This window comes from Cupressus sempervirens, chromosome 8 (genome assembly GCF_028749045.1).
Source record: "Cupressus sempervirens isolate cs-2001-9-10 chromosome 8, ASM2874904v1, whole genome shotgun sequence".
NCBI lineage: Eukaryota > Viridiplantae > Streptophyta > Pinopsida > Cupressales > Cupressaceae > Cupressus > Cupressus sempervirens.
The window spans coordinates 230775686-230800149 of NC_143125.1; the positions used below are offsets into that span (position 1 = coordinate 230775686).

Genomic DNA, 24464 nt, shown 5'->3' on the forward strand with positions numbered 1-24464 from the left:
AAGTGGAAATCTGCCTTGCCAAGAAAAAATATTGTGACACAAAATAATCTTCCTGTCATCAGAACTTTGAAACTTAGCTATAAAAAAAACCTTTTGCACATAGGAAGATGTGGACATTATTTTCTATAACTAGCATCTAGTTCTTGGAGATCCAGACATGTAGATCAGCAAGAGAGGGCCAATAACCTCAGAATCAAAAAATGGCAGCAATAGAGGAAAGCTCTTCTGCCGTATGAAAAATTTCTTCAACAAATTCAAGATCAAGAGAAACCTTGATAGGATTTAAAGCTCTTACAGGCGACACAAGAGGGGGACCAGATGAAGCCGCATGAGGGAGAGCGCCATGTAAGCCAGCATGAGGGAGAGCACCATGTAAGCCGGCTTCAGAGGCAGCCATGTCTACAAAAGTCCTTCCTCCCGAACAAGGAGGAGACCCAGGATCCGAGCGAGGGGTAGAAGAAGCCTTAACCCCACCCATAGAAGAGGCCGAATGAAGCCCATCATCACTAGTAATAACAAAACCTCCATCTGTGTGACCAGCAGGAGGGCCAAATGTAGAAGGAGGGATGCCATGAGCAGAAGGTCCAAGTTTTTGAATGGGACCAAGAGCAAAAGAACCAGGTTTACGAATGGGAACAGAAGCCATTTCAAGCCCTGAAAGAGCCCCATCCCCAACCGCAGACCGTCCTCCAAAATCAACTCCACCACCCAAATGACCAGTGGGAGCAGAGACCTCAGCATAACCAAAAATTGAAGAAGCAGAAGCACCAAGAGTGGGAGAACCAGATATTCGAGTAGGAGATCCAGGTTTTCGAGCAAGAATAGGAGCGGGAGACAATTTGAATCTATATTGGCATGTTGTTGTTAATTATTGTTTTTAATTAAATTGTAATATCGTAATGTATTATATTACATTTCTAAATTTACAAAATTAGAAACTAAATGTTACTCTTCATATAAAGTTATATGTTTTTTATAATACAATACACTATATTCAAATTGTCATATTATTATTTTTTAAATAATTTTGTTTAAGCTCATAAGTTTTTTCATATCATTTTTGTTTTTTTGTTTTTTTGCAATTATTTACATTTTTATCCTTCCCTAATTGTAAATCCTCCATAATAAAATTGGTCTAATGAAATAAATAGAATCTTTACTATTATTTATTAGATTGTTCAAATTAATTGTCTTTACACCTCATTTTTTGTTACCATTAAAATAAATAGTTTTACCTTTTATTTTGTTATAATTATATGTTCTTTGTGGTTTTTCTATAATTTGTTTCATTTAAATCATTAATTTTAAAAATAAAAATTAAATTAAATCATTACATTAGTGATATGTTAAAGTAAATTTATTCCACGCAAAATTTGGATATTTAGTAATCTTTTTAATTGATGCTATGACAGTTTCTTTTCTTTTTAAATTATTTCTTTACTAACAAATACTAATAAGCTAAATTACCATAGCCCAAGTTCTGCAACTATGCATCTATGTACTTCTATTATCTAACTTTGTTTTCCCTTTGTTTGTATTTATAGGATTTACTATAGCTATCATTTACAAGTTCTACATCATACTCTTATCCACTTGTTGCATGAAGGTGCATCTTTCTATCTTTTTTCTATATTTTTCCTTACAACTTACGTTAGCCCAACTTTTAGCATTTTTTTATACATGTCTACACAAGGAATATGTCCAATAATTTTTTATCCATGTTATTTTATATATGACAACCTAATATTTTTCAATTGCCTTTGCTTTAATAATCTTATACTTCTACAATAGTATATTACAAACATCTTATCCTTACATTACATTCTTTGTTTCCATGCTCCTTAGTCTTGAAAATATTTTGTCTCTCTTTCTATTCTAAACAATGCTTAACACCTCTCCACTAATAATAGGTTCACTACTAAACCATTTAATTATGGCTTCATCTCTCACACAAGATGCTATTACACTTCTCAATAGTGACAACCTAGATGTGCATCTATTTCTTCAAGTGTTTTCACTTGCACCAATTGGTCATGCAACTCAATTGACAACTAGATACAAGTTAGAGCTCTTTGATGGGATCCACTTGCAAAAAGATACCTTGCCAAACAAGTATACTGACCTTGTCACAACAAGATAAATTCAAAAGGGCACTATAATCCAACTTACTGCATTTATTGTTCCTACCATTTGTTCCTCAAGGTAAGCAACCTATTTATATTCTTTCTTACAATACAATATTTTCGTTGTTCCATCCAAGTATAATAAATACTTAATATACATATCTTCTCTTTTTTGTAGGTGGATTGTAGTCTCCAAACTATTGGTCTCCTCCATGACACATGCAATAATTGGTGACCCCACCTTCTTCTAAAGAACTTGAGAAACTTGTAGATAAGGAAAGACCTTCTTCATATACATTGACAAATGTGAAATAACTTCTAACATGTGTTCCACCAACTCCTCGAAAGTTGATGTTTGGTTTGCATGCATCCCTCCTTAAAAAACGTCCCCCCACTACTATTTCTCCTATTCGAAGCTTGAATCTACTCCAACCACAGTGGATGATACAAGGTCATGTTACTACAAAGAAAGAGATCCACCACTTCAACAACAAAGGAAATGGGCACATGTTTAGTTTTGATATGATTGATAGTGAAAGAGTTGAAGTTCATGTCGCTTGCTTCAATGAAATAGGAGACCTCCATTTCCAACATATTCAACCTAGAAGTTTTATACATTGTGTTGTAATACTATCAAATCTATGAAAAAATTCTATAATAAGCTTAATAGTGATATAGAAATTACATTGACTAATGATTCTAGGGTCAACCATTGTGAAGATGGTCGCTTAATTCCAACACTACATTTCTCATTTATGCACATTCTAGATATCATATCTTAGAATGTTAATTCTTCTCTTGATCTCATTGGAATCATTATATGTGTTGATCCTTCCTCTACAATAAAACGTAAAAGTGATGCAACTAAGGTCTTTAGGTGGAGTCTCAAACTTATAGATATGTCTTTGTCCACTATATCTATAACTTTGTGGGGTAAAACCACCCAAAGGGAAGGCAGTGAACTACAAGAAATGTACCATCTACAAAAGGTTATTATTCTTGCTATAAAAAATGGTCACATCCCTGAATACAATGATAAAGTGGTGAATACATTGGCAACATCACAATTGTTTATCAATCCTAATATCGATGAGACAAAGCAACTATTATCTTGGTTTGCATCAAATGGGCTAGAAATCCTCTTGCCCCAAAAAACCTTGTAGGGTCATCCACCATCTTTTAAAAAATACCATCTCATCTATCACTGAAGAACCTTCACGCACATTACAACCAGTACAATGCATTGTTAGGGAAACCTTGGTTTTCATTAAGACCAAAACTACCTGCTATATAGCTTGTCCAAATGAAATTGAAGGGAAACAATGTAAAAAAAGAGTAGAACAAAATTTTGAAAGACATTGGTCTTGTTCAAAGTGTCTAGCTACTTTTCTTGAATATAACTATAGATACGTTCTTCAAGTCAAGATTGAAGACCCCACAGGTGGACTTTGGGCAACTACTTTTGATGAGGTTGCAACTAAAGTTGTTGGGATGCCTACAAAGGAACTATATATGCTACAATTTAACCATGATAATGAACATTTTGTTAAGTGTGTTATTAAAAATCTATAGTACCATCAATTCTATTTTACCCTTTAAAACCACATGGAAACATACAAAAATGAAACATGTTTGAAATCAACTATAGTTGGTGTGACACAATTTGGTTTTACTGATGAAGTCAAATTTTTGTTACAAGGTATACCTTCATTGTATTCTAAGTGCTACCTAGCACCTCTATCCTAGAAACCTTTATATGTACCTCCTTACTTATTTTTTCATTTGTACTCTCTTTATTTTTTCCACTTCTTTGTCTTTTATCTATGTACAGGGTTGCAAGGCCTCTTCAAAACTTATTACATACTCTATACCTATAGAGAACACTTTCTTTATCATTTTATTAAAAGCATCTAATGAAGCTACTACTTGTATACAATTGTGTGACTTGTTTTTTTTTCTTTAATAGGTACACTTTTAAGTCCACACTCTGTGGCGTTGTTAATATTCATATTGTTTATGTTTAGCTTTATGATGTTTCTTTCTTAGCAGCTTACAATTAGATAATGTAATATATAAATCTATTCATTGTACATCCACATATATTAGTACTATAACCTTTATCCTACAATTCTTAAATTTGTTTCCATGTAATTCATTAATTACACAAGATTCCTTGTAACACAATATAACTCACTATTAAAATAACTATTACTTTTGTTGATACCATACCTTCTCCTACCCTTGTAAATTTTATCAAGAATCAAAGTTATTGCTCACTTCTTTTGTCTCTTTTATGGAGGACATAAAATGAACTCAAATCTACATTATTCAAATGGACGGCCTATTAACTAGCCTTGTTGATCTTCAATCTTGTGAAAGAAGTTGGTTGTATTATGCTAGCCATAGAGCTAAAATCAATGCACATCATACTTTAAATCGCACATCTTCCTCCCACACCCCTCTTCAACATAAATTCCAATCTTGCTTCCACCCTTCTACTACCTCCCCACATCAATTGGCCATTCCACTCGTTCTAACAGTTCTTGCTACACAAACCCCTCCACCTCCACTTTCAATTGTACAAACTTCTAACATCCTTTCACTCTTTAATATCCTTGATTAAGTACAATCTCGTAAAAGCCACTTGTATTATGCTCATCATAAAGAGGAAATAAGTGCTTGCTGAAAACTCCAGCACATGCAATTGCTCCACCAACCATCAAGTTAGCCGAACAGTCTGTCTCTACAATCTTTTCCAACCACCTTTGCAAGCTCTTCATGAACACCCATTCAAACACACTTTCCACAACATAGGTCTCCCCATCCACTCTCACTTAGCCACATGGATTTGAATGTGTCCTCTTCCTTCTTAGATGCAACTAAGTCATTTAGAACTAGGCTAGATGCATTGGCCAACTTACGCACATGTCATATATGTAATGAGCGCTACTCGGGTATGCTTGTGCGCTCCTCAAACAAAGGCCTAGCTTGTAGGAGATTTATTGCTGAGAAAGATCTTCATCGTTTCTCACTTACGAACAATATGGACCCACTTTAACAACAAAACATTCTTAAAGTTCTCACACAAGTAGAAGAGATGCTCATTGCACCTGTTAATCTAATTTTACAAGTAACACATGCCCATGGTAGACAATACAAATATAGTGGTCATACAATCAACTTCCCCCAAGATATAAAACTCATTGCAAAAACATTGCCACATAGGCTTCAAGAATTGGATGTTTTGATAATACGTAGGCTTAATTCACATGGGAAGGCTTATGATTGTTATGTGTGTAAAAGTCATGTTCACAATGCACTCCAATACAAAATCAAATATGACCCTTACTACAATGATGTGCTAATCGATGAGACTGTATTATCACTACTTCTAGATACTACTACTAACCTCACTAAAATGCTTCGTTCATTTCATATTGAACATAAAGAGCCATATTCAACCAACAATGACCTTGAAAAAGAACCTATTGACCATGAACATTTCACACAACAGTCTGCCAAACAAACAACGTGAGTTGCAAATCATTAAGGAATATTTGCACCTCAATCATGAACCAAACACCATGCTCAACTGGCCCCACATCAGTTCAACACTTATTAATGAGTACACCACTGAGGGATTGTTTGATATGGCATTTCCAACTCTATTCCCAAATGGAACTGCACAACTCATGCAAGCCCAAGCAAGAGATGTGCAACTTCATGAATATGCTCTACAACTTATGCACTTCCATGATGACATGTTCGATCAACACCCCCACTTTACATACTTCCTCCTTAACCTTATGATGTGCCACCATAGCCAAGCTCTAGCATCAGTATTTATTAAATGCAAAATTGATGATAATATACCTTCAACTATAGAAAACCTTCACTCTCACTTAACAAACCTGTTTGATTGTCAAGTTGATGCAGGAGCATCCAGAGGTATAAGGGCAATCCTGTGTCACCCAAAAAAATGTACTTAGACTTAGTTTATGTTTCATGTCTTTACATTTTTGGATACCCATTTGGCTCAAATAAAGGTTCCAACTCTCATAGTTCAACTATCAGTGCGTTTGAAAATCTCAAAAAAATAGGAGCATGTATTTGGGCCATCATTTCAGTAAACTAGAAGGTGTGAATTGGCCAGATGAATGTAATTGTGATTTAGAGCATTCCAGAAAAAGAATCAGGTCAAAAGGCCCCACGGTTTGAAAGTTATTGCAGTTTTTCGAGTTTTGGAGACCTCCTAAGAATGCTTCAAAGTCAGGTTTGGGGCATTAAATGACCTCGAAAAGGGTTGAGAAAATGGGGGACGAGCAAATCTGGTCCATAGGGCTATAGAGCGCTTTGAGAGCTTTCCGAAAATGTAAACGATTCGTCAATCGGAGCTACGGTTCAAAAGTTATGCCTCCCGAAAGTTCGATTACCGTTTCTAGATTCTTCTAGATTTGCACCGACTTCTAACGCAGCTTCCGGAACCTTCTATTTCGTCAGTGGATGCCTACTAGCACTTTCTAGAATGTACTCCTAGTCCTTAACCCTCAGGGGTCTATTTAAGGAGATTGTTGGCATTGTAAAAGGCAGTTCGAAGTGGAGTTTGAGAGGAGGTGCTAAAAGGAGAAATATTCTCCAGATTTATGCTATTGTAAGCCCTTAGGGCATGTCCTGAAGTTTATTTTCTCTGTACTATTTGTACTAGCTTATTTTCTCAGTTAATATAATTTCCCTTTTCTGTTGTGTCCATTATGTTCTTGGGTTGTGTCTCCATCACAAGTAGCTGAAGAGTTAATGCATTTTGGATCCACCTTGTGAGGTACATGCTCATACTGGAATAAACACCATACAAATCTAATAGAATTGATTGCCCAAGTAGTTTCCCCCACATTGTTCTTCACTTTGATTGCAACTGACACAAAATGGTCTAATCTACAGGTTGTCCTTTCTCCAAACGTAGCATTTACCAATCTAAACAACAAACAATGCATACATAATGTTATTAGGAACCCCCATTCAATAGTGTTATACCTATATCAATGTTTCCCTATCTTTCATAATGAGGTCATTGAGAAACTAATGGGTGCAGTCAATTATTGGTATTGTTACGATTGGAAAAATCGAGGAATTTCTCACATTCATGGGTTCATTTGGATAAAAAAATGCACCCAATATGTATACATTGGATTGGAGTAAACCTATCAAAGTAAAAAAGGCCAAAGAGTTCTTCGACCAATATGTCAATGCTTGGAATCCTCAATCCAAATGTGATATTCATAGGGCCCCAACTAACAATCTATGCTTGCTCAACAAATGTGCAATATATGCTACTAATCCACACATTGACTATGAAGAATTGATTAATCGTGTTCAATGACACACCAAATACATAGAGTGGACTTGTCTACAAAAAAAGGCCACCAAGTAGAATGTAGGTATAAAGCACCTTGGAAAAAATGTAATGAGTCATAGTTGCTAACTAACGATTGAAGTTGCAAGTCATATGAGCCTGCACAAAATGATGATAGGATTAACATACATAATACACATATGCTCTCTATATTGAGGGAAAACGTTGATTACCAACCTATCACCTCACAACTTCTTGTACTTAGATACATCACCAAATATGCTTCTAAAGTAGAGAAAAAATATGAGAGTTGAGTTAATATGCTATCAAGGATTTTTTTTTATGCTAACCAACAGGATAATGTCGTCAAAGAATACCAAAAATTAATGGCCAAAATTATTTCTGAGCACAACATCAATGCACAAGAAACATGCCACATGCTACAAAAACTTTCTCTTGTCATGTGCAATTGACATTTCATATCACTCAATGTCAGCAAAAAAATCTTTCATCACATTAAACCAATTGTTGATGGACATGAGATACAATCTACCTACATACAAGCCTACATAAAGCACCCCACACACTTAGAGCTACTTTCATTCATTGATTCAGCTAGATCTTATATGTATTTGACCAATCGTAAAGGGTGCAAATGGCATCCTAGAGATGACAAAGCAATTGTCCAAGTCTTCCCAAAATTTTATATGGTTCCACCTTAAGAGTGACAGTTTTGAACTATTCTGTTGGAATGAGCTCCTTTTGTACAAACATTTCTACTTTTTCACAATAGATATTGATCTTTCCAAAGAAGAAATCGTTTCTCACTGGAAGGCCATGTCATTGCTGAAATACAACGTCTAGCATATTGATTGCTAAGATGAAATTGAAAATGACTTGGGAGAAAATAATGAAAGTGAGGACAAGCTATCTCTACAAGACCCATCACAATTGCATGAGTGGGAACATCTTTCTAATATGTCCCTTTCCAATAATTTGAACTTCAATGAACTGGACTTTTTGGGAAAATGTCATTTTGACAACAACCACAATTAGGAAGGTCACAATGTTCCTTCACAATTGCACGAAGATGCAAACCAATTTGTTCATAGAACTAAGATGTCTCAATAGTCAATTCACCCCCCAAAACATGAGTTAAATCACAACTATGAGTTGTCACCTAACCAACAGTTGGGCCTTTCACTAATTTTAGACCATTCCATTGCCAATTGTTATATTGAACCTTTGTACATGCTCTTGCAAGGCACAATAGGAATGGGCAAGTCATATCTAATTAAATGCATACGAACGTCTCTCCAAAATAATTCCCCAAATGGCTTGCCACATTTACTATATATGTAACAACTGTACATGCAGCCCTTAAGATACCAATTAGAGAAATGAAACCACTACAAGGATAAATGTTAACAACTTTCCAAGAAGACGTGAAAAATATCAAATATATTCTGATCGTTGAGATGAGTTTCATAGGCTCAAAATTGCTATTGAGAATTGATTCTAGGTTACGTGAGGCATTTCCCCACCAACAACACATTTATTTTGGGGGTCTCTCTATAATTCTTATTGGAGACCTCGCACAACTTCCACCTGTTATGGACAAACCTATCTATGTAGCACACACGATAGCTCAAAATCTTTGGCCCAAGTTTACTATCATTGTAACATTGCAAATAATTTTTAGGCAAAACGGTGACGATCCAATGCAAATAAAATTTCATCATGCATTACAAAACATTTGCAATGTAGAACCATCCAAGGATGACTGGAAATTACTAATGACACGCACAAAAAAATACCCACCACCAAATGAGCAAGTGGACTTCAACCAAGCAATAAATTTATTTGCCACAAATGAACTAGTTGCTTTACATAATAAACAAAAACTCAAACAACTAAATGCACCTGATGCACTCTTTGAAGCTGTAAATACATAATGAAAATATATTGAAACTTATACAGATGACCAACTCTCACAAGAAGTTCTCCTATGTAAATTCCAACATGTCATGCTTACCACAAACCTATGGATACAAGTTGTTCTTGTCAATGGATCTCTTGGTGAAGTAAAGGACATTGTATATGCCCCATCCTCTAAGCCTTTTGAGTTGCCAACATATGTTACTGTCACATTTGATACCTACAGTGGCCCACCATAAGATGTCAACAACCCAAAAACTATACTAATCCATCCAATTACCCGAAGCAACTGTACCCAACTACCACTAACCACTGCATGGGCTATTACTATACACAAATCACAAGGCAACACCCTAGAGCAGGCCATAATTGATATACGTAAAACTAAAAGACAAGGCCTCACCTTAACATCCATCTCTAGGGTCAAATCCCTACAAGGCCTTCGAATTGAATTTGCCTTCTATTTTGAGCTCTTTTGCAAAATGAAAAAAAAAAAAAAAAAATTTATAAATAAATAAATTTATAAATTTAAAAAAAAAAAAAAAAAACCCTATAATATTATTAGAAAGAAAGAAGAGGCTCAATTGTTCTTGCTCTCACTTTGATACGGTACTTTTTCGTATTCACTCCCTCTCTTCTATACACTTTTCCTTTCTTCAATTACTTAAACTAAGAATGTCATTTGTTTGTTGACAATTTTATCTACTTCTCTTTTACAAGTTCACTAGTTGCAACAAAGAGACGAAAAAGTCATTTTGATTTGTCCTACAGAAGATTAACTAATGTACTCCGAATATTTGCACTGCTCAAATTTTATGGGATATCCTACAAGTTTTACCCATAGAAAAACATTGTATCATCAAATTTGGCACACCTACTTTAACTTACATACAATGCTTCTATCAAATATTATGCATGTGTATAATGGCAATTTACTATTATATTGCAAACTACTATTCAGGTTCTAAAATACCATTGTTGTTAAGAACTTGAGGACCACCCTGGCCATTATTGTTTCATGACGAAAAATCATATATAAGAAAAATATTTTTAACCCTTTACTAATCTATGCAATTTCAAACAATGATACTATTCATAAAATACACTATCAGCTTGTCCCTTGAACCTCTTACAGGTACAAGTGCTAGTTATATGAATATTGAATAAACCTTTAATTCTTGTCTTTCATAAAGAAAATGAACTCTTACCTCGTGTCCACATGTAGCTGCTTAAATGCAATTTCTCCTTAAATTTAAAGTGGAGTAGATAAAGTATAAGCATTAAAACTGAGCTTTAGGAGAAAATGGGGGGCTGAAAATAAGCAACAACTTATTAAAATAACATGAGGTGGCTCGACATATTTTTTTCCCTCCTCTTTTTCTTGTCCTCGATCCTCCAATTTTTAAGTGAAAAAAAAAATTATTACTTAGTTTATTCAAAAATACAATTCAATACTAAATTAGCAGCAAATTTAAATACTACGGGATCACACAGACTTCACAAATTGCTCCTTAAAATGTTGAACCGAGGCTGCTAGCCAAAATAAACTAGGCAACCACGTGGACCTACCTTACTCCAAACAAAAATTGCCATATGTAAACAAAAATTAACAAAAGTAGAGTGCAACTTCAAACTCCAAAAGGAACAAGCAAGAAGCAGCTAAAAGCACTGCCAATCAGAAACGGCAAGTAAACAATTCATAGAAGTGTACAAAAGTTTTATGGAGAAAGCTACAGTTATAGTAAAGAAATCATAAAAGAAATTTCTAGGCACAATACCATTATCCCTAGAAATCTGGGTTCCAGGATATCCACAGGTTTGGTTAACTACAGTTATGCTGTATTGTGTTAATAATGTTAAACTAGTGTGATAAATTATGAAGACCCATATTTTTTTTTTTTAAATGAAATTCATCTCCCCATACACATGCATATTCGACATTACCTGATCGAATGCATGATACTCTTTCAGGTATGACTAATAGGAAATAGATAATAAAGGTAGTATGATACAATGGACCACTCACATCCAAGAATTCAGCCAAAAAAAGCACAATAATGGTGGGAGGAGACCAACTGGTCAGAGCATGATACTCAATCCAACCGGATAAGTTAGAAGCTGGAATGAAATATCCTCAACTGTCATGCGTCATTAAGGTTAGTGTGGTGTTTAGGTGGCATCACAATTAGTTGCTATATATAAATAAATCAATTTGTTTTTTTACAATTAATGGTATTTATCTAATATGCTATGAAAGATTTCCTCTGTCAAACTGCAGATTTTCTGTTGGGTAAAATGATACTTTTGAGATTTTAATTTCATATTTAGAATGTTTTTTATTGTTTTCTGAGTGCATTAGTTTAACATATTTTAATTTCATATTTAGAATAATGGTTTTTATTGTTTTCTGACTGCATTAGTTTAACAGATTACCATTAACTACAAAAGTATACTTCAGATGATTCTTACCATGTTATTATGCAAAATGGAGTGACTAAAGGAAAAAAATTAGTGATGTGGAGTTTGACCTTTTTTAAGTTATGATAGTAGGAAATATAGTAATGATGTTGAGTTTGTTTTTATTATGATAGTAGGAAATATAGTATTCGATTCTGACAGGTTAGTAGCTGTTTTTGAGCATTAAAAGACATTAAGTCTCTGGGTATTTTTGTAAATTTATTTGTCATCAAATTATAATAAAATTCTTTATAGGTCCATGGTTTATTGGTGAAGTTGAATGCTTCTCAATTAGGAATCAAGTCTTGTTCAGTGTAAGGCTCTTGTTAGGAACCTGTGTGTTCCTTCTGTTTATTTTGTTAGAGTAGTGTTGTTGGACGCATATGCTTTGTAAGTCGTCCCGTGAGTATATTTTATTATCCCACATGCATAGGTAGTATTACTTTTCTAGATCGTACCCAGTATATAAGAATAGGTTGAGGCCCTTGATGGGCACGGACGAATTTATTGTATTGAGCTTGCTCAAAGGAGGTTACCCCCTCGAAGTGGCCTGCGATCAGTAGATTCATTCTGAGTTCTGCTATCACTTTGTATTCTGTTATTTCGAGCATTCTCACGATATTGCTATAAGGAGGTTCTTCACATCTGGTATCAGAGCACTCTCTTGGGCTCGCTGGGTGGAAATTACATCAAATTTTTTTTTCTGTCGTGGCCTTCAGGTTCCTCTCACTTCTAATATCTCTTGTTATTGCAATAACTCTTTTCAGTTGTTCTGTCTGTGAGTGAATTTTTCTAAGTCGACTGTTCAAAAAAAAAAAAAAGAGTAAAAATTTTTCTGTTTTTTAGTCGTAGCTTCCTTGTTTGCTTTCTGTTTCTGCTCATACTTCCGCAGAACGTCTGCAATATCATTTCGCATACTTCCTTCCTTGGCGACCCAACCCCAAATTTTACATATCAAAGCCCTAAATCCCTCATTTATCTAATTTTAGGGTTTGCCCTATCTTTTTCACCTCTCATCCAATCGCCACCAAACTGAGCCACAAGATTCAATTCCTCATTTTGCTCCCTTATCCCTCTTGGACTATTCGCCTCATTTCGCCTCCCTACCCTTGAAACCCTCATTTTTCTTTTTCCCTTGTCCCCAGATAGTCTCCCACCACCCGTCGAACACCCATTTCCTATATGAGTTTTACCCAAATCCAAGTTTGCCGTAACTAAAAAAGTTTTTGTTTCTCATCTTCTACCCATTCCAAAAAAAAAAAAAAAAAAAAAAAACCTTGTTTTATGGTTGTTACGCGTACAGGAGCAAAAATCATGGAAGAGGAAATTGCATCCCTCAAAACCAAACTTCAAGATCTGGATGACAAAATTCTGGGTCTTAACTTTCAGCAGTCAGCCATGAGCCGAAACCATTCAGGAGATACTGGGTCCTCTTCTGGCAATTTCCGTGGACCAAAGCTTGATTTTCCACGCTTCAATGGTTCTGATCCGACGGGATGGATCTATAGGGCAGAGCAGTATTTCAGCTTGCATAATACTTTGGATAACCACAAAGTCCCCCTTGCATCTTTTCATTTGGAACATGAAGCTCTTCAATGGTTCCGTTGGTACATCAAGGCTAATGTAGGCCCAACATGGAGAGAATTGTGCACCCTCATTTTGGAGCGCTTTGGCCCTAGTTCCTTTGATGATTTCACAGGAGCACTCACTAAACTGCGTCAAACAGGCACGGTAAGAGAATACCAGACAGAGTTTGAAAAATTAGCTAATTACACAGAGGGCTTGTCTAATGAATTCTTCCGTAGTTATTTTGTCAGTGGTCTGAAGGATGCACTTCGCTCAGAAGTCAAAATGTTTCGACCTACTACAATGATGGAAGCCCTTGGGTTGGCTAAGTTAGCGGAAGACAAGATTAGTGCTTTACAACGCTCCAGATCTAATTTTGTTCCATTCAGAAATACAGGTTCTCACAACCCTCCAGTCATACCAGCTCCCAGAACTACTCCGATCAAGCACTTGTCTGAAACAGAGATGCGAGTCAGGCGAGACAAAGGGCTTTGTTATAATTGTGATGAGAAATGGTCTCGGGGCCATAGATGTGTTCAGCAAAAGCTCTATCTCTTGGATGTGGATTCTCCACCGGAACTGGAAGAATATGTAGATGCTCAGGAAACAGTGGATGATGAGGTTGAGCCTCACCAGCCTGAACCTCCTTCACCAGAAGCTCCACCAGAGATATCTGTCCATGCTTTGGCAGGAGTCACTACTCCACAAACCATGCGGGTCCAGGGTTTCTTCAAGAAGATCCCTCTTACTATACTCATTGATTCTGGTAGCACTCATAACTTCATTGATCCACGAATAGCCAAACAGGCTGATTGCTTTATCCATCCCTGCTCTAGCTTTGAAGTCATGATTGCCAATGGGGGCACTTTACCTTGTAAAGGGAAATGTCGCAATGTGCGTCTCTCTATTGGAGATTATAACATGCGCTCTGACATGTTTGCCTTACCCTTAGGTGGTTGTGATGTGGTTTTGGGTGCCCAATGGTTACGCACTCTTGGCCCCATTCTCTGGGATTTTGCTGAACTTTGGATGCAGTTTTCAGCCGAGGGGCACCAACACACTTTGAAAGGCTTACAACCAGGGTCTCTCAGCATCATCAGTTCACACCGTATGGAAAAACTTCTTAAGAAGAATTCACATGGTGTCATCGCTCAGCTCCATTCCATTCAGATGCAGCCATCAGTAGTCTCTAGCACTCCTGCCGATCTCCAACACATTTTGGACAAGTATTCTGGTATATTTGCTGAACCTGTGGGATTACCTCCTTCTCATCCAGAGGACCACCGTATTCAGCTCCTTCCTGGCAGTGTTCCGCCCAACATCAGGCCCTACCGCTACCCATTTCATCAGAAGACCGAAATCGAGATACTTGTCCGTGACTTACTGAAGCAAGGTATTATTCGCCCTAGTACCAGTTCCTTTTCTTCTCCAGTTCTGCTTGTTCGCAAAAAAGATGGGTCATGGCGACTCTGCATTGATTTCCGAGCACTTAATCCTCTCACTATAAAGGACAAGTTTCCCATTCCAGTTGTTGATGAACTTCTTGATGAACTTCATGGGGCTCATTTTTTCTCCAAGTTAGATCTTCGTTCTGGGTATCATCAAATTCGGGTTAATGAGGAGGATATACCTAAAACTGCCTTCCGCACACATGATGGTCACTATGAATTTTTAGTCATGCCCTTTGGCCTCACGAATGCTCCTTCAACATTTCAGGCAGTGATGAATAACATATTTCGACCATACCTCCGGAAATTCATTCTGGTCTTCTTTGATGATATCCTCATATATAGCAAAACTTGGGCTGAGCATCTCCATCATCTGGAGCTTGTCTTGCAACTTCTCTCCGATCATCAACTCTGTGCAAAACTATCTAAATGTGTGTTTGGCCAGGAGGAAGTGGAGTATCTCGGGCATATTGTTGCACACCATGGAGTGCGGGTGGATCCTACAAAAATAGATGCCATGAAAACTTGGCCGCATCCTAAAACTCTCAAGAGCCTTCGGGGTTTTTTGGGGTTGACTGGCTACTACCGCAAGTTTGTCAAAGATTACGGGAAAATTGCAGCACCATTGACAACTCTGTTAAAAAAGGATGCCTTCTCCTGGACCCCTGTTGCTGAGACTGCATTTGAACAACTGAAACAGGCTATGTGCAGTACACCTGTTCTCGCGATGCCAGATTTTTTCAAACCCTTCACTATTGAGAGTGATGCTTGCGGCAATGGATTGGGTGCTGTTCTCCTGCAAGATGACCATCCTATTGCGTTCACTAGCAAAGCCCTCTCTGGTAAGAATCTAGCCCTCTCTACTTATGAAAAAGAAATGATGGCTATTTTGCATGCTGTACAGAAGTGGCGGCCATACCTCTTAGGGAGTCATTTTTGCATCCGAACCGATCACCAAAGTCTGAAATACTTCCTGGAACAACGGGTATCCTCTCCTACACAACAGAAATGGGTCAGCAAACTCATGGGGTATGATTATGAGATCACCTACAAGAAGGGTAAGGAGAATATTGTGGCAGATGCTCTTTCTCGCACATTTGATAATCAAGCTTCCCTTTCCGCTATTTCTATGCCCATTCCCAATTAGTTAGCGTCTGTTCAACAGGGCTATGACAGTGACTCTTCTTTATCTCAAATCATTCACCAGCTAGCCAATAATCCTTCTGCTATACCACATTACTCTTGGGATGGTGCTTCTCTTCGATACAAGGGTCGGCTAGTGCTTCCTCAGAACCCAGCTCTACATCAGGCTATTTTTTATGAACTCAATGCTTCTCCTTCAGCAGGGCACTCAGGCTTCCTCAAAACTTATGAGCGAGCAAGGAGAAACTTCTTTTGGAAAGGGATGAAACAGACGATTCAACAGATGGTGGCTGAATGTGATACTTGCCAACGCCACAAGGGTGAAACGACCCTCCTTCCTGGCTTGCTCGAACCATTGCCCATCCCTACACAGATTTGGACTGATATTTCTATGGATTTCATTGAAGGGCTTCCTAAATCCGGTGGCAAGACAGTGATCTTGGTTGTGGTTGATCGTCTCTCGAAATATAGTCATTTTTGTGCCCTCAGCCACCCCTATACTGCCTCCTCTGTTGCACAAATCTTCATGGACCAGATATTTCGTCTTCATGGACTCCCTTCTTCCATTGTCTCTGATCGTGATGCAACTTTTACCAGTCATTTTTGGACTGAACTGTTTCAGAAAACTGGCACCAAACTGAAGATGAGTTCGGGCTATCACCCACAAACTGATGGTCAAACTGAAATTGTCAATAAATGTTTGGAAACTTATCTTCGTTGCTTCACTTCCGAACAGCAACATCAGTGGGCCAAGTGGCTCCCTTTAGCTGAATGGTGGTACAATACCTCTTACCACACTGCCTCTAAAATGACTCCATATGAAGCAGTCTATGGTCAGGCACCTCCAGTGCTCCTTCCCTACACTCCCAACAGCTCACCAGTCCAGGCAGTTGACATAGTTCTCCGTAGCAGGGATCAGATTCTTCGTACCTTACAGGATAATCTTCACATGGCCCGTAATCGGATGAAACAGCAAGCAGATCAACACCGTTCTGAGCGCTCATTTCAAGTTGGGGATATGGTTTTTCTTCGTCTACAGCCATACAAACAATCCTCCCTAAAGCTGAAAGGGCGTCATAAGCTGGCCCCAAAATTTTATGGGCCTTATAAGGTTCTGCAGAAGATTGGTTCAGTTGCTTATAAACTGGAACTTCCTCCTTCTTCCCGCATTCATCCAGTCTTTCATGTTTCTTGTCTAAAGAAAGTTCTGGGTACCACTGTCAGAGCACAAACTACTCTCCCTGAAATGGATACGGAAGGATCCATTATCCTGGAGCCGGTGGCAATCATTGACCAGCGCACTCGCCAGCTTCGCTCTCGCTCCATCTCTGAGGTCTTGATTCAGTGGCATGGCATGCAACCAGAGGATGCTACCTGGGAACCCCTTCTTCAGATTCAACAACAATTTCCACACCTTAAGCTTTCAGGACAAAGTTTTTTTCTAAGGGAGAGGGGATGTTAGGAACCTGTGTGTTCCTTCTGTTTATTTTGTTAGAGTAGTGTTGTTGGACGCATATGCTTTGTAAGTCGTCCCGTGAGTATATTTTATTATCCCACATGCATAGGTAGTATTACTTTTCTAGATCGTACCCAGTATATAAGAATAGGTTGAGGCCCTTGATGGGCACGGACGAATTTATTGTATTGAGCTTGCTCAAAGGAGGTTACCCCCTCGAAGTGGCCTGCGATCAGTAGATTCATTCTGAGTTCTGCTATCACTTTGTATTCTGTTATTTCGAGCATTCTCACGATATTGCTATAAGGAGGTTCTTCACAGCTCTGATATTATAGAAGACATCTGGATAGTGCTCTGATTGAAGGTTTCAGCCACACCCATATCGGATTGCTAAAATATTTCAAGTCTGAACCTTCCATAAAAATCTTTACACACAAGGTTGACCCTCTTAACTTCAGGACATAATATTGTTTCATCTTTATTCCATCTAAGGTCTGTCTGGGCAATCTTAAAAGATGAAACACCTGGGCAGTTCAGGGGAGTAAAACAGACAATCCAAACTGTTTCTCTCTGAATCAAGAAGAATAAAAAAACGCTGACATAAATGGCCCTATACAAAACTATGGTTATAAAATGTAAAGATTGTCTACCATTGATCACATACAGAATATGAATATGAGAATTTGAATTTATTAAAATGATGTCGTCTGAAGTGTGTAATCTTCAATACTAATCCCTATATTCTGACATTAAAGCTCTGTAACCATTTTGTCTATTTCAGATAGAAATAATTTTGTATATTATGTTTATTACTCAAAGCAGTAATTTTGGATATATACTTCTAATATACCTCAACTAGAATAAAGCCATAGCTGCCCTCAACATTAAGAATTGTCTGGCCTTAGTCATACAACTCTTAATGAGAAATCACGCAGGCCCTTGATTTGATAGCTACCTTTATTTTGATCTGTGTAATATTTGTCCCTTGAGCAACCCTCTATGCTTTTTCTTCAGTAATTTTAGAGATTTTGTTCTTTGAATTCTTTCACGAGTCTCTGTTTTCATTTCTTTCATCCACGAAAGGATATGCTAATCACCGCTATTTTTGTTTAGTTTTGGGCGGTTGTAGCAGTTTTCACGACAGCTCATAGGTCCCCACTTTTCATGTACATGCAATCAGCATCCCAAATTTGTGTCATTAATGTTAACGAACGCCGTGATGTAAGGGTCCCCACTGAATTCTAATCTTATACCTGTTTAACTATTTGTAGAAAAAATTCTTCGCTGACATCTATCATGATATGCTTTGCAAATTAGAATTTAAGGAAAATTTAACATCCAATACATGACATTTGATGCACAGAAGCCAATTTTTAGGATAGAAAATAGAATGGAACTTCAAATTTGCCAGCTTCGACCAAAATTTGCTTCAATTAAAAAACAAATATTAATATTTTGCAAGCTTTTAAATAACTTGACTCTTGAATGTTACATGCTAAGCTGACAATTTATTGTAGATTGGCCTTAAGATGAATATTTTTACAAAGATACACATTTATAGGTCTCAAGAAACAAGACACTTCTTGTATTCTATGAAATATGCTAGCATTTGTCTTTCTAACATTTTAATGAGTAACCAAGGATTTTTATAGATTCTGATGTTTCAAATTGTAACTTACTCCGAGAGATTCATATTGCTCTTAATCATATAATGGCACTACCAATGATGACATTTGTATAATCAAATTATTTGTCCATCAAGTAAACTGCTCGATGAAACTTTACAATCAGCAAACCCTGTACCATTATGCATGTAATTTAGTTCTGCAACTAGCTTAAAGGTGATGGGCAAGTATGATAGGCTCCCTGTTAAAGATAAAACTGTACTATATATGTAACAAAGTGATTGCCTGAGATAATCAACACAAGCCAGAACAAATAAAAACAGCAAATTGATATACAACCTTGAGATGTAGCAATTAATCATGTTTTTCCCAACGAAAATGTTATGCAGTAATTGATTTATCAGAAAAACATGCGCAACTCTCATAGCAGGCAAATGGATGGTTGTTGGTGAGCGGGTCAAAGATAATTAACATTTGAAGCATAACAACATATAATGAGATTTATACAGTGAGATACCATTGTTGACAGTAAACCCATCCAGTGATTACTTGCTTATGTATACATATTTGAAGTAGCCTCTACATTGGAGGAAGACTACTATTTGGAAGGTGGCAAGCTTTGGCTTGGCCAACAATTAAAGCTCAGCTTCACTATACAAGAGCACTATGAGCACACCTCCTGAGACAAAACAGAGATTCTCTACAATATTCTTCAGGGGCGCATATTCCATCCAGATTACTCAAAACAGGTCACTGTCATTTACTTCAAGTGACTTCTGTGATAAAGTTGCATCAGTAAAAGACAAATTTCAGGAAAAAATTTACTCTTCTACATGAACAACGGCAAAATAAACTGGCAATACCCCATTCTTATGGAATGCCAGAAACGATCAAACACTTTTGATTTTTCTTGTTTACATGAGGAAACACACCGCATCAAAGATAATGAACTGAAACTCCTTTTCTCTAGCGCAAATTAGTATGTTAGAGGACTTTGATAAGGCATACCACTCAGAACTCTTTTACAAAATTTAAAAATTCAGACTTCCACTGGAGAAAAATCACCATGCATTCTTTTCTGAACAGCCTTTACTGCTGCAACTCTTGCCGCAGTGGCTGCTTTATTGGCAGCTGCAACAGATTTATTAACTCTATCGTCAACTCGAGGAACTTCAAACGCCTTCTCCGCTGCACGCCTTGCTTCCTGATCCAGAAAATAGCCATATTTAGATTAGAATTTCGACAGAAAAACTGTATTGGTGTCATCTCAATTAATGGTAGAAAAGCATCTCTCAGAATCATCGAAGTAAGCAATGTCCTCATAGATTTTCTGACAGAAAATTGCAGAAGACCTAATTTTAAAGTAACATACCTGGACTGCATGCAGAACCTTTGCATGGCTGACCCCCTTGGTTACTCCAGAATTTAGAGTGCTAGGTGTCTGTAAGACACCAAAATGCCAGTACCCTGACTGAGTTTCGCCATTTCTGAAAGTATACATTCCAAGCCCTTGTTTTCTTCCCTCATGCCATGCACCCTCATATCGATGCTCATTAGCAAAGCGATAGACTCCAAAACCATGCATTTTGTCTGCAAAGTACTCTCCCGCATATGTATCTCCATTTCTGCAGACAAGCAAATCTCTTCAGTATGGATATATTAAAAAAGAGATAGATAGCAAGAAGTTTTAGCTTTTAAGAGATGCTATCCCTACTGTATTGAAATTGAATGAATTTATGGACCTACACAAAGCACTACTAGACTAGACAAGATCATCCACAAAGTGCTAGCAGTCAGGGTGTATAGAAACTGGCTTCCAATACTTTTACCCTTCTGAGCTCTAGGCTTATAATTGGTTTATAAATTAATTGACAGTTGTGGTTGCCTGCACAAATTTGTAAAAGCATAATATACAAAGAGAACTCTTAGATCAACAAAGAAGAAAAATGTAATCAATGTTTGATCATTAATTTATATGCTTTAGTTTGATCGTTCATCTTCAGAGTATCATATTCTTCGTATGATACCTTCCGTTACATCCAAGAACTCTTTGTTGCCTAACAATCGAATATAAAGATTGTGCAAACGTTAATAACACATTAATAACTTTATTCATGATACCCAATCATGCATTTGTAATGCAATCAAGCATAAAAACTGTGAACCTAAACTTAATCACAGACAAGTACCACAAAGCATGTCCATAAATCTGATCTCAAGCAGCCAAGAAAAAATCGGATCAATGGAGCATAAACCTCGTAAACATATTGACTCTGCCGGCCAATCAACCAGAGTTCATAAGCCATCATGTGAGTGAAAAGCTAGAGGTATGCCATTCGCAATCCTATTCTAAACTAGGTTCTTTTTATCTCTGTGATTTCGATACTGAATCCACTAAAAACTTCGTTGCCTACACTATACCAGATGCTGAAGTGTAGGGTATTTAAATATGCTGTAATATTTAGCGAATAGGTGATATCAAAGCTCTGAGACTTTGCAGGCAATTTCAAAGGTCTTGTGATTTGCTTAAAAATATATTGCGATTCGATTAAAATGGAGTAACTCTGAATTGATTAGATTATGAAATTTTATAGCCAAAGCTAAGCATCATACCTGAAGTGGTAGTATCCAAGTCCATGCTTGACACCCCATTTGAACTCTCCAACATACCGACTGCCATCTTCACAGGTTTGCACACCACAGCCGTGGCTCTGCCCATTGGACCACTCCCCTGCATACATATCCCCGGTATAAAACCTATATACACCATAACCATGCCTCGAGCCCTGCCTGTATTGGCCTCTATAACGGCTCCCCCTAGCCCATGTCTCAACCCCATACCCATCATATTTTCCATCCACCCAATCGCCCTCATATCTGCCATTAACATAGTAATAATAAACACCACTGCCTGAGCATTTGCCTTGATGAAACTCGCCCTCGAACACATCGCCATTGCTGTAAACCTCAACCCCTTCTCTACCAATCTTGGTTCTACTCTCACTCTTTGGCTTAGACCCGATAGTCCATGTTACGGATGGATTGCCCTTGATTCTTCTCCTATGGCTGATTGCAAATGAAGTCAATGGCTTCACCCATGAAACAGCAAGGCAACCCCAGCTCTGGCCGAGGCTCGAACCCCTGACCAGCCTCATAGAAGGCAGCCTAATCCCAACCCTCAAATCAGGAAATGCAATCTTTAGGGATATAACGACTGCAGTCACAAAAACCAGAGCAGAAAAGGAATCAAACCAGATACCTCTTACAAATGCGGCATCGGAATCTGAATTGTTCAAATCGGGGTTTTGGATTCCCCTGATGTTATACCAAAGGCAGGGCACCACAATCATGACAAGAAGAGGAAGGAGGAGCTGAAACCTGAAAGGTGGTTTTCTATGTAACATCACGTCCGATCCCATCCCTCTCTTGGGCCATTTGGTGGTTTTCGAATACTGCTGTTTCTCCTTTTCCTCCGCCGATTTTGCCTCTACGAGGTCTGAGAAGCTATCAATACCGGATTTAATGGTGGGTGACCTTAAAAGCGAACTGGGTGTCCGCGTAAGTTTCGAGTGGACGGTTTTGATGTGGTTCTCCATGGCGGGCAGATGGTTTCTGCTCATCTCAGATTACACGAGCGGTTTGGATCTTCTATGCACTCGATCCTCCTCTTCCTCCACCTCCTCTCTACTCATGATCATCCCCACAATAACAACGACAATCTAATAGAAAAACAAGAATCTGTATTCCTAAATCCCCAATCCTCGCCCTCTGAACTCTATCTAGCATCCCCTGTATATCAGACACCCATTTTTGTTTTTTCGGTTCCAAGATAAAACTACATATCAGACATTTATTTTCCCGCTCCAACCAGTAGGAATCATTCCCATCTTACCAAAACCGGCTGTAAAATATGCCCAAAAAAAAAGAGAGAAAAGAAAGCGAGCTTGTTCTCTTTTATACAGAAGAACATGATGGTTTCTTTTACCTCAAAAAAATAGAACCCAAACTCCTCGGGCAGCAGCCCTTTTAGGCAGCAAGGTGCTTTCTTCGCCGATTTCCCAAAGCTACCCACACCCCACATGGGCTCCTGCTTATAGCCCATATACACATTGTATATACGCTTGCCTGTATATACGCATTGTATATGTGTCTATGTCAATCTAATTTGTATTTTTTATTTACCTCATCTGAGTCCTGTCTTTTTCAACGCGTGATCATCGTCATACATAAAAATTTCAAAGATTTTCCCCCAAATTTAAGCACCTACAATAAAAAGCCCATACACACATTCTATATACGCATTGCATATGTATATATGTCATCTAATCTAACTTCTTAAACTCATCTGGGTATTGTCTTTTTCAACGCCTGATCGTAATCTTACAAGAAATTTTCGGAGATTTTTCCCCAATTTAAGCACCCAATAAATAATAATAAAGCGAGAAAAGCTTCCCCAGGTTTTTCTCTCTCTTTGAGTGGAGCTTTCCAACGGCCAGGTCTCATTCAATTTGAACCGTTGAAAATAAATCTGACGGTTCACAATTGTTATCGAACGAAGCTTCCAACCCGTTAGATTTGGCGCCAACTTTTCCACGTGTACATAGTCCTCTCCGTCGATCAAATATATTTGACTCGTGTCATATGCTACATCAGACGGCTGGGAAGAAATTAAGGAGTTATTAGATCCCCATCGTGCGGCCCCGGTTATTTGTAATCGCAACCGTTGGATGGTGATCGGACAGTCGATATTGTAGCTCGTAGCCGGCTACGGACTGCTATGAGCGCCGGCTTCTATTTTGACTTTTTCAATATCATAAAACTTACGAGATTTTTTATTATTATTTTAAAATTTTGTAAATTTTTAATGTATTTTCAGTGGTGGGAGTGTAATGGTGTAACAAATTTTTGAATATTATAATTTTTATGAGAATTTGTGGATAGAAGGAAATTAATTAATTGTTTGAAATTTATTATTATTTTTAAAAAAATTGTAGTTAGAGCTATTAAATTTTTACAATCTATTACTATTATTTGTTTTGTTTTTTAAATTTTGATTGTGTGGACAATTTTTATTAATTTCCTTCAATCCATAGATACTTATTATCTAAATTTTATTTTTCATAAATTCTAAACACTAGCACTATTTAAATATATATAAAAATCAAACTAGCAGTTGCATGCTTCTCTGCTGAGGTGGTCGATAATAAAATTATTTTTAAAAATATAATCTTATGTGAACAAATTAGATTATTAATAATTTTTAATTTAAATTACATAATGTTTACTAAAATATTTTAAATAAATTACTAAATATTATTTATTTAAATTCAATTTATCAAATATGAAAACAAATGATCT

The 24464-nt window shown here is 37.3% G+C and overlaps 1 protein-coding gene across 1 annotated transcript; it reads right to left on the reverse strand.

Moving 5' to 3' along the window:
* Window positions 1-19579: 19579 nt before the first annotated feature.
* LOC149542339 (uncharacterized) lies at window positions 19580-23799 on the reverse strand. The gene is made up of 3 exons (XM_089797309.1): window positions 21720-23799; window positions 20479-20731; window positions 19580-20310 (listed from the first exon to the last, which is right to left on the reverse strand). Exons 1-3 carry the CDS (start codon window positions 22724-22726, stop codon window positions 20146-20148), a joined length of 1425 nt encoding a protein of 474 aa, XP_089653435.1. The 5' UTR covers window positions 22727-23799; the 3' UTR covers window positions 19580-20145.
* Between the last annotated feature and the right edge of the window lie 665 nt (window positions 23800-24464).

What these genes read in the sequence shown, in the direction of transcription:
- LOC149542339 (XM_089797309.1), bottom strand. Translation starts at nt 22,726, where the DNA reads ATGAGCAGAAACCATCTGCCCGCCATGGAGAACCACATCAAAACCGTC. An exon ending in CTTGGATACTACCACTTCAG is followed by an intron (nt 20,732 to 21,719) that starts GTATGATGCTTA and finishes GCTTGTCTGCAG; the next exon opens with AAATGGAGATACATATGCGG. An exon ending in AGGTTCTGCATGCAGTCCAG is followed by an intron (nt 20,311 to 20,478) that starts GTATGTTACTTT and finishes TTTCTGGATCAG; the next exon opens with GAAGCAAGGCGTGCAGCGGA.